Source organism: Adiantum capillus-veneris, chromosome 27 (assembly GCF_014529385.1).
Source record: "Adiantum capillus-veneris isolate H3 chromosome 27, ASM1452938v2, whole genome shotgun sequence".
NCBI lineage: Eukaryota > Viridiplantae > Streptophyta > Polypodiopsida > Polypodiales > Pteridaceae > Adiantum > Adiantum capillus-veneris.
The window spans coordinates 131,503,969-131,518,382 of record NC_140957.1 but is presented as its reverse complement, the minus strand read 5'-3'; the positions used below and the strand labels follow the sequence as shown (position 1 = coordinate 131,518,382).

Here is a 14,414-nt window from a genome sequence, read left to right as displayed (position 1 = left end):
CTTAAGATCTACTCTAGAGGGAGATTAGTTATGGATTTTGCCTGCCTAGAACTCTAGTTTTTTTTTTTCTTTTGAAGGGATGCCTCTCTCCCCACGCGTGAGAAAAAGTTGTATTTAATTTATTTTCTTTAATATATTTCCTGTCCTCTAAAAAAAAAGGACCAGTTGCATAAATCTTGGCTGCCAGTAAGCTAGTTCAGCTTGCAGAACGAAATCACTCGCATTGGTTGACAATAACATAAATGATTTCGAGATGTTCGCTGTGCTGAGGAAAAATTGGATGGGGACAACTACCCAATGTGGGCTTATCTGATGACGCATGTTCTTGTGTACAATGTTGTGCAAGACATTGATTCACATCCACCTTCTATGGATACAGGATCTATTGAGGATGTTGCGGGTTCTAGCATGTTTGTTGCTGTTAGAGTTGGTTTTGCCTACAACTATGCAATCTTGTTGGGATGTTAGAGATGCTCAGGCGCATGCATTGATTGCATTATGTGTGAAACACAATATCACTCCTCACATTTATCAATAAAATCAATGACAAAGGCTTGGGATACTTTGATTGGTCTTTATGTAAGTTGCAATTAGGCTAAAATTACATTACTGTGTAAAGAGATCGAGTCAAAGATTATGCAAGAGGAAGATGACATGGATACTTTTCTTGCTTGTGTCAAGTATATCAATGAGAAACTGGTTTTTGCAAGTGAAGTTATTTTTGACAGATAATTTGTGCATATTGTTCTTGATGCATATGCACATTGCTATTACAAGAGTCACTTTCAAGAAAGAAAATGGCTGAACATCATGCACTTGAGCAGGATTTTGTTGGAGGTGGTAACCAATGCAACCACTTCTCGTGGTTATTTTGTGAGTAGTAGATCATCTCTCATATCTAATGCTTTTGCTGGCATCAACTTCTCTAGGAATTTTGGTGAAAAAGGCAAGAAGAAGATGCATGCTGTAATGGAAATGGCCTAAGAACTTTGATAGTAGTAGCGGAATTAAGAAATTAGATAAAGCACTCTTGTGAGGTTAATTTTTGAGTATAGCGGGTGAACTTAATTGATGATAGCAACATAAACATGGTACTTAGTTAACTTGGCATGAAAAATACTTTTGCAAGAAAGAGAGTTTAGAGAACATGACAACAGTTGAGGACCGGATTCATACGGAGCCGGTCCCCCCTCCAATAGGCATTTGTATTATAGTTTCTCCCATCAAGAGAGACTTGGTACAATACAATCTTTGTGTTCCTTGTGACCTAGGTGATGCAATGAAGATGGAAATCATCATGCATCACAAGCATAACATAAACTTTGTAGAAAGCATTAACTATCCCAAGCCTCAGTCCCAAGGCCTCAAACACCTTCAAAGGTGGAGAGAGCTAGCGGGGAATGAGGGTAGTGAAGAGGAAGAAGAAACATTCCATAGGAGAAAGAAATAGCTCCTCCTTATCATCAATCGTCTTGCTAGCATACATAATAGCATAGTAATGACGATGGAAAGCTTAAGCATTGAAGCATGGCTCTTGGTTGGATTTTCATTCCATAGCCAAGAGTGTTGGTGTAGGCTCTAACTTCTCACAAGCTTGGAGAAGGAGGTAGAGTTCCTGTACTTTCACCAAGTGAGAATGAATCCACAAAATGATTGTGTGTGTGTGGTGTATACCCCCCTAGCACACCCCTTGCTTGCTTGGGGTGAGTTCTACCCTTTTTTCCATGTCTCAAGCTCATTGGACCCCTCGCCTCCTTACCAATCACATGCAGCATACGTTTCAACTACATGGGTAGTCTTTGAACAAGTGGCCTCCTTATCCCTTAGAGAGAGAGAGAGCTTGAAAATATCTAGATATTTGTTGGATGGAACTAGAAGCTCATTGGACCCCTCTTTAGCCCAACCAATTATAGCATTCAAACAAACCATGTGGCTAAGCATAAGGAGAGTTTGACATGTGTCCCATGTGCCCCTTGAGAAAAGGGGTGCCCTTTGGGTGAGTGGGAGATTAAGTCAAAGATTCCCCTAACTTTGGGACTTTCCACCTCCTTTCTTGGGTCTCTTTTTGGCTCAAGCACCTTACCCCCCATGCATGGGAAGCTTCTCAAGCACCTTCCTCATTAAGTATGACAAGCACTTCAATTACCTTAGTCATCAAGCATGACAAGCACCTCAAGCACCTTAGTCATCAAGCACGACAAGCACCTCAAGCTTAGGTCGGGTTCCCACCTCAAGCTCAACCCTAGCTTGCCTAAGGTGAAGGGACTTTTAACACTAACCATTGGAGGTCTTTAATGAGGCTAACCCTAAGGTATTTTAAGCTCCATTAGTTATCCTTTATCTTTGACAGACCATCTCTCATTTGGACCCCTTTACTATTGGCCCCGTGTTGAGATAGATCCGTACGCACATGTCTATATTCTAGCCATTGTTCCCATTTATTATCCCACATTAAATGATCAGCTTAATGTGAGAAAATCATTTGGGTTGGTTAGATATTAGATTTAATTTATGACACATGCCATTATTGCAAGGTTAATTCTCATTTGATAAAGCAATGTCCTAAGTTGAAGACAAAAAAGGCCAAGAAGAAAGAGGCTTGATCTACAACCAATAAAGCAATTGCAAAATCTTCTAGAAATGATGATTGTGCTATTGATGTAGATGCAAATGCGGTATTTATGATCCTCCTATCATGATGCATGTATGTTAGTTGTTGCACATTCACATGTTTGGTACTTTGATAGTGGTGTTACAAAGCACATTACTTCACATTGTGACTTGTTTTCCTCTCTCGAGAGTGTCCCTCATGGAAATACCGTCACTTATTTAAAAAACGCTTCTTATCTGATTGGGCAAAAAATCCATCAGGTTTGTTCAGGTATTGTTTGGAAATTCCTTTACCAGAATATTTGTGAATGGGGAGTTAACTAATGTAATTATTCTGATGAGGTCTATCAGGCACGGCTCCCCTTTAGCCCCACTCTTGTTTGCTATTGCCTCAGATGCATTTGGCTGGCTGGTTAAGAAAGGATGCAAGAAGGCAAGTTAACAGGTATCAAGATTGTTGGGTCCTCAAATGATCTTTGTTTACAAATGTTTGTAGATGATACAAATGCTCTTACTAATGTAGATAATGAATCAGTTGATGATTTCATGGAATGTCTGAATATTTTTTGTCAAGCTATTGGGTCACAAATTCGCCATCAAAAGATTAGTTTTAAAGCTTCAAATGGGGTAACTCCCTCCTTTGTCATAGATGTAGGCTGCAAAGTGATATCAAATGGCTAGGTCTTCAGGCTTTTGGCGATCCTAATGGGGTTCAAGGTAACTATGGAGCAAAGGTGGGAGTGGATCATGGACAAACTCAGAAGGAAAGTGTTTATGGGACAGGCTTTTCAACCCTCTTTGGCTTCTAGGACCTTTGTTTTCGTTTCATGTTGGAAGCCCACCTGTACCCAACTCAAGCAAGTAGTGTCTTTGTTTTCCTTTCATATTGCAGGCCCACCTCTACCCAACTCAAGCAAGTAGTGTCTTTGGCAAGAAGGTTTCTTTGGGGTGGCTCTAAGGAATTTACTATAATTACCAAAGTTGCTTGGAAGACTTGCTGCTACCACAAAACAAGGGGAGGCTTAGGCATTCTGGATATAGACAACATGGCAGTCAAAATGGTAGGCAAATGGATAGTTAGAGCCATCGATAGTGAAGGCTTCTGGGCCTGTTTGATTAAAAGACACATTCCTTAATTCTATGCGCAAGATTACAAAGCTCAGAGAAATCTCTCTCTTTGGGATGTGATGTCCTCTGGCTGGAAATTCAAACACGTAGGCTTCCAACTCATTATTAGAGTGTGGAATTCTTGGTTCAGCATCAGAGAGGTTTTACACTTACCCAAGTCTATTTTGTCTAACTGCCATATGTTAACCGAGGATTCTATTTGGTTGGGGTGGGTTGCCAAAAAGCTTGGTAAAATTCTGACAATCAAAGCTCACAAGTGTTTCAAAGGAGGGATTAGAACCTGGGGGGATTTGTAGAGAAATGGAACATGACTAACCCCTATCCAGATTTCTAACCTTTGAACAATATTTCTTCTGGTTGTCTTGAAGAAATTATTTGCAGGGTGGATGAGCCTCAATTGGTGCTCTAAACAATGGGTTCAAAGGTCAGGATGGATATTCCACTATGGAATATGTGGAGAATGGCTTACTTGTGGGCTTGCTAGCCATCTCTGAGGATAGAAACAATCTTCAAGCAAAAATGGAGGACAACTCCAATCCCTTTGTCATACAATTAAAGAAAGTTACTGTCTCTCTTGTATTAATCAGATGCAAGATGTTGCCATTAATCAGATGCAAGATGTTGCCAATGGCCCCTTGTATGTTATCCAAAGAAATCATAGATGGCATCTTTGGAAGGATCTTATGCTTGAGATCTACTCTAGAGGGAGATTAATTATGGATTTTGCATGCCTAGAACTCTAGCTTTTTTTCCTTTTGAAGGGATGCCTCTGTCCCCACCTGCGAGGCAAAGTTGTATTTCTTTCTCTTTTCTTTAATATATTTCCTGTTCTCTACTTGCATAAATATTCTTTGGCTGCCAGCAAGCTAGTTCAACTTGCAGAACGAGGTTTTAAAGATGGCTTTTTGGCTTGTGCACAGAAGGCCATAGTAGGGTGGGTGGATTTTTGGTGCAATTTTTGGACCGTGGATGCAAGTCGATCGGATGGTGGACACGTGTACAATCTGGTTGTTTTCAAATATTTTTATTAGGTTTTTGTGAAAGGTGTTGACAATTGTGTACTTCTTTCTTTAAAGAGGACCATTAAAAATTTGGACAGACACAATCTTTTTCGTCCTCTTTCACGTATTTTTGTTATTTTAGTTTGTAAAACAGTTCTTTTATTTAAGAGAATGGGTTCCATATCATTACAAAAATTAATATCATAATCGATTGAACATCTTGTTTATCAGTCAAATCTTATGTTGCACACCTTTTGAGAACAATATCCCTTTCACTCTCTCTCACTTTAAAGGCTTACGTTTCTTTCCTTCAACGTGTGGTTGTGAGGCACAAATGGCTTTGGGGGTCCATTTCTTTCACTCTTGCTGGGGGCAGTGTTCCGGGAAAAATTATTTTCACAAACATTCAAAAATCCCTCCAAGACAAATTTGAACCGGAAATTTTACCATACTAGCCCGTATTTTTGCAAAATTACACTATTTTCCATGTATTTTAAGCGGAATTTTCTCCTTCTTGTCCTCCCCTCAACCGGCTACTTTGATTTTGCAACCGGCTCAAGGCTAAGCTGAGGCACACTTTTCTCGGACACTGGCTGGGGGTCATTGAAAACGATCCCTTGTGGTGTGGGGGTTCTCTTTGTACCGCTCGTCCCCGCCAAAGAAACATTGCCTCTTTTCTTGTAGGGATATCTTCTTTTCCAAGTGGAACACAATCAATACTCTCTTCCTATTATTGCATTTTTAAAAATGATGCATGACATAGCCTCTTGATATATTCTAACAAACATAACATATGTAAGATGCAACAAACATAAATATATGTAAGATGCTGCAAAGAATTCTTTGATAGTACCAAACTTAAAAGCTTATGATAGACATTATTTTGCATGAGGTGCTAGCCCTTGTTCAACAAACTTAGGAGTACTCTACTTCTATTGGGGTAGAGAGAGAGAGAGAGAGAGAGAGAGAGAGAGAGAGAGTCAGTCTTGCTTTTGGTCTATCTTGGATCAAACTTGATTACATGGTGTGAAGTGATGAAAGCTCAAAGAAGTCAATGTAATAATAAAGCTTTTTTAGCCTTCAGAAAGCCATGGGGGAAGATTGAGAAAATGTGCATCTTTTGAACCGTTGATATAGAGGTTTTTGATGGTGGACAAAGTCCTCTTTGATTGAAAAGGAAGGTTACTTAAATATTATCTTCCTTCTATAATATAAATGTTCTTTTACAACTCTCATCTACTTTTCCATCACATTTCCTTAGCAGGCCACAGTGATTCTTCACCTTGTTTTTGTTAGCAGTGTTGACAGCGAGACAGGCTAAAGTTAATCAGATTAATCAGATGCAAGATGTTGCCAATGGCCCCCCTACATGTTATCCAAAGAAATCATAGATGGCATCTTTTGAAGGATCTTATGCTTAAGATCTACTCTAGAGGGAGATTAATTATGGATTTTGCCTGCCTAGAACTCTAGCTTTTTTTCCCTTTTGAAGCGATGCGAGGGATGCCTCTATCCCCACCTGCGAGGCAAAGTTGTATTTCTTTCTCTTTTCTTTAATATATTTCCTGTTCTCTACTTGCATAAATATTCTTTGGCTGCCAGTAAGCTAGTTCAACTTGCAGAACGAGGTTTTAATGATGGCTTTTTTTTGTTAGCAGTTTTGACAGCGAGACAGGCTAAAGTATATTAATGTTGCTTTTGACACGTGAAATATTTTGTACAAGCCTCAATTATATTCAATTAGATTAGAAGAGGAAAGTGCCTACTCTGTGTACATGAGTGTAGCGGGCTGTAGCTCATGGTGCGGGTGAGCTAGCGGGCAAAATTGGGGGCGCTGGCTCCTTGATGATCAGTGATCTAGGAGGGCGAGGCGGAGCGAGAGAAGCGCCTGAAAGAGGGAGGCCAGGTGAGACCGAAGCGTGGACAAACACGCTTGGGCTTCTTGCGCCCTCTTACGCAGGCTATCCACGCCCTGCGTCATCTGCAACACCTGCACGCCCTCACTGCTGTCTAGCTGATCAGCCGTCATGGCGGCGAGGAGGGAGGCTGAGGAAGAGTGAAGGCCTTGCAGCTCCAGGAAGACAGCACCCATCTCCTCCCGCCTGAGATCGCGCTGCAGCCGCTGCAGAGGGGCTGCCCACAAGAGTGGTCCTACTGTCGCCCTTGACCGGGCCCTGCTGCAGTATCGGGCGACCAGCTTGCACGTGCTGCGCATGGCAGAGCTGGTGGGAGCAGAGAAGGTGGAGAGGGTGGAAGCAAGTATCAGCAAGGAGATGAGCAGGGTGACGTCCAAGGCGGCCAGATCTGAAGTGCTTAATGCAGGGGCTGCTGTCTGCACTGATCGCTTGAGGGCAGCGTGCGCTGCGTCCCTGGAATGCTTGCTGGCATTGACGTCCAGCTGATGGCAGGCCGATCTGAGCCGATGGGCGGCTGCCTGTATCTTGGCGCGTGTCATGTGAGGCATCCGCAGGGCCTGCCCCGCGATGTGCAGCGCCCGCTGCAGCCAGCCTAGCTGGCGCTCAGCGTCCTCAGCCATGTGCTGGAGGGAGGTGCAGACGTCGAGAAAGCTCAGCACCTCGTCTGCGCGCTCTCGAGGTATAGCTGCTAACTGTGAGTTGAGCTGTGCATAGGGATCTGGAGAAGGATGTTCCTGTGTAGATGAGGGGGTATGGATAAGGAGCGAGGCAAGGGAGGAGTGGGTGGCGAGCGTGCAGGCACAGGCGTCGATCAGCCAGTTGAGATGGGCGCTGCCGCCGCCGGTCTGCAGCTGCAGCTGCTGCGCCCGTGCGGCCAGATCGGCCTCAAATCTGCATGTCCCTATTGCTGCGCCTGAGTAGAGTTTCTGCTGCTGCGGCGGAAGAGGGCTAGCAGTGCTTGTGCTTGTGCTGCTGATCCTGCGGAAGGAGTGCTGCACCAGCAGAGCCAGACGGCTTCCAGAACCCATTTCGCTCACTTGGAGTCTAGCTTGTTGTGAGAAGAGAGCGTGAGATAGCGATGAAACTTGAAAGGATTCGGGCACAGCCATCTGCTTTTAAATGTGCGCAGCTTCATTGGATGAAGCTAAAGGAGCCTGTGGGCTCCACGTCGTACGTACCATGCATCGCAGCAGCTGAGACTCTACATGATTTGGAAATTGAGAGTCTAGCCTAGGCAATCGACTATCCATTTTTTCCACGAGGCATTCTCTTTTTTTAGTGGTCGCAGCCGCATCAGGATTCAGAGCTCCACCATCCCTCTTTCATCGCAAGCTCAAAAGCAAACCCACATCATTTCAGTGTGTGCATCCAACAGTACCCTTTAACCTTTGAGGCGAGGCCTCACGTCATTGCTTACTCCCTATTACAGGCTGCACCTTTGAATTTTGCAAGTACAATATAGCCCACAAAGATATCTCATATCACCTTGTTGCCCCATTCCAAATCACGTCCCTCAAGGACCCACATCACTGCCATTCAGCCCGGCCCCGGCCTTAATTTGGAGGCCATTTTGGGCATCATTGGCATCTTAGGCATCAAATGAAGCTTAGGATGGTCCATAAAGGCTTCACCATGAAGCTTTTGTATTGGGATAAGCGCAAGTATAAGGAGTAAGGTGACACACACACACATGCGCACGCGCGCACGCACACACACACACACATGCATGCATAATGTGAACTTGTGGTATAGTCTATTTAGTAGTATGCGTATAGGTGTTCTCACTTATTACTGATTACAGGTCCCTGGAGACTGGAGCATTAATCAATAATGCGTCTCATGTTTTTGCATTTTAATTTTTCGGCCAACCATTGAGGTTCGTGAGTGGTGAGTCGTGACTCGCAGGCTCGCAGTGCACTTGCCACTCTCTCCTGATTTTTTGACTCCTTGAGTCGTCTTCTTCGAGGATGCTCGAGCTCCTTGCTTAGACATGCTGGTGATTATCTCATGCGCATAGAGCAAGGCCCAGGCACTAGTGACTCCTCTCTCTCAAGCATGCTGATTCATGAGCCATCCTCTCTTGAGTCCTCATGCATTCTGGACTGCATGGATTTTGTCATGCTAGAAAGAGACCACGATGGTTCATATGAGGGCTTGTATAATAGGTATTTGTGCCATCTATCAACTTTTGTGATTATGCACAACAATATAATCTTCACACACACACACACACACACACACACACACACAGAGAGACAGAGACAGAGAGAGAGAGAGAGAGAGAGAGAGAGAGAGAGAGAGAGACCTGCAAAGGCCTCGTTGCAGCCTGCAAGTTTTACTCTGGATTGTATGTTTGCTACTCAATCGACTCTAATCTCTTAATGATGTTGCTGTCCCACAATGCAGGGCCACAACCACCATTAGCGGACTTGCTACTGGTCTCTTAATCCGTGAACCAAGTCAACTCGGGTTGTAGAGGATGAAGGACCTTTGTTTCCTCGTGTTTTCATACTAGAGTAACATGAAGGTGAAGTTTGCAGCCCTAAGGACACTACTGAGGCATTTAAAATGGCTACAACATCAAGGGCTTTTTTGGTTGCACTACAACACGTCGCATGAATATCGACACGTGTATCGACAACAATAAGTTTTTTTAAAGAATAAAAAGCCCTGTATAAGCGTCGATATCAACGTCGGTATCGTATTGTTGGTATGAACGCTAGTATACTTATCATCCGAATAAACGGTGAAATGAGCGTAGGTATACCCGTTGAAATAAGCGCCAATTTCTTTTAATCATTCCAATGCTGATAACAGTGTGCATATCGACGCCTATTGCAAGGGATATACCAGATCTAGCCTATTCTGACACCTGTATCGGCACCAAAACCTACAAAATGTTTTCTAGGCAGAGAGGGCTGGGAACTGATGCTGCATGTACTGCAACACCAGGAACCAACCCTCTCGTCCTAAAGGAAGAGTGCAAAAGCAACCGCACTCCACCTAAAGTTTGACGCTGAAGAGGGAGAGGTACATTCAAATACAAATGATTAAAATTGTAAGTATAACGAAACCAAAAATCAAAAGCTTAAACATGACAAGTTTTCAAAATATAACCATAACCTCGACTCCCAAACCATAGGCACATCGACATGAAGATTTTCTAACCATAACTAAAACATGACTTGAAAACCGCAAGTATAACATTATGAACGTTTTCAAGTAGGAACTGTACCATGATTTGAAAATCATAACCATAATGACAAGAAGATTCTTAAACCATAAATGTACCATAATTCAAAAACTGTTACGATATTCACAACATAATTGCAAAACCATAACCATAACCTGATTGCTATACCATAACCATAACGTGATTGCCAAACCATATTTGCAAAACCGTAAAGTGATTGCCAAACCATATTTGCAAAACCATAACCATAACCTGCTTGCCATACCATAACCATAACTATAACCATAACCTGATTGTCAAACCATATTTGCAAAACCATAACCATAACTTGTTTTCCATATAACATGATTGCCGTACTATAGTTGCAAAACCATAACCATAAGCATAACCATAACCATAACCTAATTGCCAAACCATATCTGCAAAACCATAACCATAACTTGCTTGCCATACCAAAACCATAACATGATTGCCATACCATAATTGCAAAACCATAACCATAACCATAACCTGATTGTCATACCATAATTGCAAAACTATAGCCATAACCTAATTCCCATATCATAATCATAATCGTAAACTAAATGAAAAACCATAAACATAAACGTCAAACTGTACATGTATACAATGAATGAGCACAACTGTATCAAGATGACCACAACCTCAAAAAATTACATATATAGGATGTCACCCTCATTGTCATATAATATAATATTTAACTTTTCCAAACGTTTTTCTCATATTAAATTGATCACTTGATATGGGAAGATAAAAGGGGAACATGAGTTAGGATCTAGGTAAGTGCTTCTAGACCTATCTCAATAGGGGACCAAAAGGAGGAATGGTTGCATCTCAATAGGGGTCCAAAAGGAGACGGTCTATCAAAGAGCAATGTGCAAAAAGTGCTTCTAGATATACCTCAGCAAGGGACCAAGAAGAGAGATGGTCCCTCAAGGACCCACATCACTGCCACTCAGCCCCCCGGCCCCGACCTCCGGCCCCAGCCCCAGCCTTAAATTGGAGGTCATTTTGGGCGTCATTGGCATCTTAGGCATCAAATGAAGCTTAGGATGGTCCATAAAGGCTTCACCATGAATCTTTTGTATTGGGCTAAGCCAAGTATAAGGAGTAAGGTGTCACACACACACACACACACACACACACACACACACACACACACACACACACACACACACACATACACACATGCACGCGTGCACACACACAACACACACACACACACACACACACACACACACACATATGCATGCATAGTGTGAACTTGTGGTATAGTCTATTTAGTAGTATGTGTATAGGTATTCTCACTTATCACTGATTACAGGTCGCTGGAGGCTGGAGCATTAATCAATACTGCATCTCATGATTTTGCATTTCAATTTATCGGCGGCCAACAATTGAGGTTCGTGAGTGGTGAGTCGTGACTCGCAGGCTTGCAGTGCACTCGCGACTCGCTCCTGATTTTTGACTCCTTGAGTCGTCTTCTTTGAGGATGCCTCAGACTTGCTGGTGATTATCTCATGCGCATAGCACAAGGCCCAGGCACTAGTGACTCCTCTCTCTCAAGCATGCTGATTGCTGAGCCATCCTCTCCGAGTCCTCACGCATTCTCGACTCGGTCCTCGCTCAGCCTCAGCGCAGACACGTGCATCTTTTATTTACTCTACCTACTAATCCTTACCATCCTTGTTTGCTCAGGTATGCAATCCTGCTTCTTGGGATTCAAAATTCACGCTTCTCCTTTTCCTGTGTCGGACTCTATAGATCAAAGCTCGATTAAATCGTACCCTACTTGCAATAAGTAAAAATTTTAGGTTCGTGCTTTGATCCGAGCGCCAATAGTGTTCTGTGATTTTGCAGCACTAGGCCGTAAAGGATCCTCAAGAGAGTCCCCCTAATTGCAGTGGACCTATACGTGCATGCTTGCTGTTGCAAGAGTTTGTAGAGAAAGCCTTGAGGGACTTATGACATTTGAACATGTTCCAAGCGCATCATTTAGAAAGAGAAGCTTTACACATTCATCCACCTTTGACAAGCCAAGAGGGATCTTCCTCGAAGCGAATAAGCATGATGGATGACCATCCTCTCAGATTGATAGATGCACATTGAGTCACTGTGATAGGGACGACATGGATTTTGTCATGGTAGAAAGAGACCACGATGGTCCATGTGAAGGCTTGGATAACAAGTATTTTTGCCATCTATCAACCTTTTGTGATTATGCACAACAATATAATATAGGCAGAGAGAGAGAGAGAGAGAGAGAGAGAGAGAGAGAGAGAGAGAGAGAGAGAGAGAGAAGATGGAGGAAAAGGATGCCCACATTATGACGCTTGCCAAGACGATCTCATATTTGAAAGAAACACCCCTTGGTGCAAGGGAACAATATACTTCTTACTTTTGGTTGTGTTTTTTTTATCATAGACTTTGAAGTCTAAGGTCTTGCCTCTCCTTGTTTTGCAGTGCTTGGCACAAAGGTTGCTTTAGTGTTGAAATTGATGAGTGTCAAATAGTGAAAGGTCAAAGGTTAGAGAGGTTATGTATCACCTCTTTTCTCTAAAACAACTTATTGGATGTAGGTAATCTCATTGTAATGTATACTTTAGGATTATTTATTACCAATTGGATGGAAATACTTGCAAATTTGTACAACATATACTTAACAAGTGTCTTTATTATATAGATTGCAAATGTTGAATTCATACATGTTTCTATTTGCGAAGCATGTCTCTAACACGTCATGGTACAATGTGACCTCTTACTATGCTAGTTGAGTGGTGGTGTTTGCAACAATGGCTCAAGGAATTGGCATAACATGAATCTTTTACGGTGACGCAAAGCTCTCCTCAAGAAATGTGGCTCCCACTACACCAAGAACCATTATGCTAACATGGAGAGATCTCTAGTAGGACAATACAACAGCTTTCCATCAACAACACACCCTTTCCTAACAGGAGGGCACACCCACCAGAGATATTTTTATGTGATAGGTCACCCCATGAGCATACCATGTCATGGAATGGATGCAAGAAATATGACCACACTACCCCTTGCAAGCTATTCATGAATGTATGTTTATCAAAGTCAATGAAAAGAAATTTGGACTTTTTTATTTGTTGATGTGTAAGAGCACTCTAGGTCTACCATATTCTAAGATTGTTTAATAAGTTAAATAAGATTTGTAGGCATTTAAAATGTAATTTATTTTTTGGTTTGGTAAGATTGTACATGAGAAGACATGATAAAGTAAAAGACTAGATCTTTCAGGAATAATCCTCAATGAGATTCCTACTATGCACTTATGACATCACATCTTTCCTTGAACCCTTTAATTTCTATGGTTGTGGGGAGTCCAAGGGGGGACCTATTTTGAATTTTTAGCAATAAATTTTTTTCGAATGAAATTTTGGTTGTTTTCAAGTTTGTACACTCATTTTGATTATTTTCCTTTAGTTTCAAATTTTTACCTAGGACACTCCTTGGAAGCCACTTTTAAAAGGTGAGATTTTGGAAAAGTTTTGTATATAGGAAATACAACCCTTAACACAAGGAAAACAAACATTGGTTGTATTGAGTAATTTCCAGATTCCTTGGTTTTGATGCTCGTTGGAGCCGTAGAGTAAGATGGAAAAATAATAAATATATTTTACATCATTTTTTAAGAATTTGCAAACTTGCACGTTGATTTTTGGAGAAACCAATTAAGATATGACTTGTTTGCATCACACAATAGTCAAAGAGCGCAATGAATTGTTTGCATCACACAATAGTCAAAGAGCGCAATGAGATGAAGAAATTCATGTGAGGCAAGCGCGGATAGATTCGGAGTCGATTGGGAGCTACAAGCTGTTGAAAACAGCTTAAAAGTTCAACAACTTAAAACTTACTGCTTGAATAATTGCCAAACAGCTAAGGGCATGTGAAATGGCCAAACAGGGGTCCCTGTTTGGCCATTTTGCACGCCCTTGTGGCCCCTCTTGTTGAGGGTCCCTAGGGCCTAAAAATGGCAAACATGGCCTTTTTTTCATGCATGGCCATGAGATAGAGGTGCAACGTTTGATGTACTCAATCCCCCCCCCCATTTTGCTATGTGTTCAAAGGCGGGTCAAAGGCCTCAAAAATCCAGTGCACTTAACATTAAGCACTAGAAATCAAGCAAACAAGGAGCCAATTTTTACCTCCTTGTGTCTACCCCCTGTTCTTGGGAATCTTTTGGTAAAGGCATTCCTTTGATATTCGAAACCACAATTTATCTCTATTGTTATAGTATCCAACCAAAGGTCTCTTTATTAGCATTTTACATAGGCACGAGTGTTTCATATATTCATTTATGTTAACAATGTATGTATGTATAATTTATGTTTATACTTTCTCTATCCAAATGAGCTACATAGTAGAAGTCAACACCACAATTTAACAATTTAGTTCACAAGGTGATAGCTTTTGGTATCATCTTTAGCAATACCAAAGAAATAGCTACTAATAGCCAATGAATAGGGATATTTAAGAAGAATTGATACCAAACACTTGTCAACACTACTCAAAAAA

The 14,414-nt window shown here is 41.9% G+C and overlaps 1 protein-coding gene across 1 annotated transcript; it reads right to left on the bottom strand.

Annotated features, from left to right (window-relative positions):
• Window positions 1-6,413: 6,413 nt before the first annotated feature.
• Window positions 6,414-7,803, bottom strand: LOC147422777 (uncharacterized). Its single transcript, XM_086503489.1, has one exon. The coding sequence runs from the start codon at window positions 7,762-7,764 to the stop codon at window positions 6,589-6,591; it is 1,176 nt and encodes a 391-aa protein (XP_086359615.1). The 5' UTR covers window positions 7,765-7,803; the 3' UTR covers window positions 6,414-6,588.
• Between the last annotated feature and the right edge of the window lie 6,611 nt (window positions 7,804-14,414).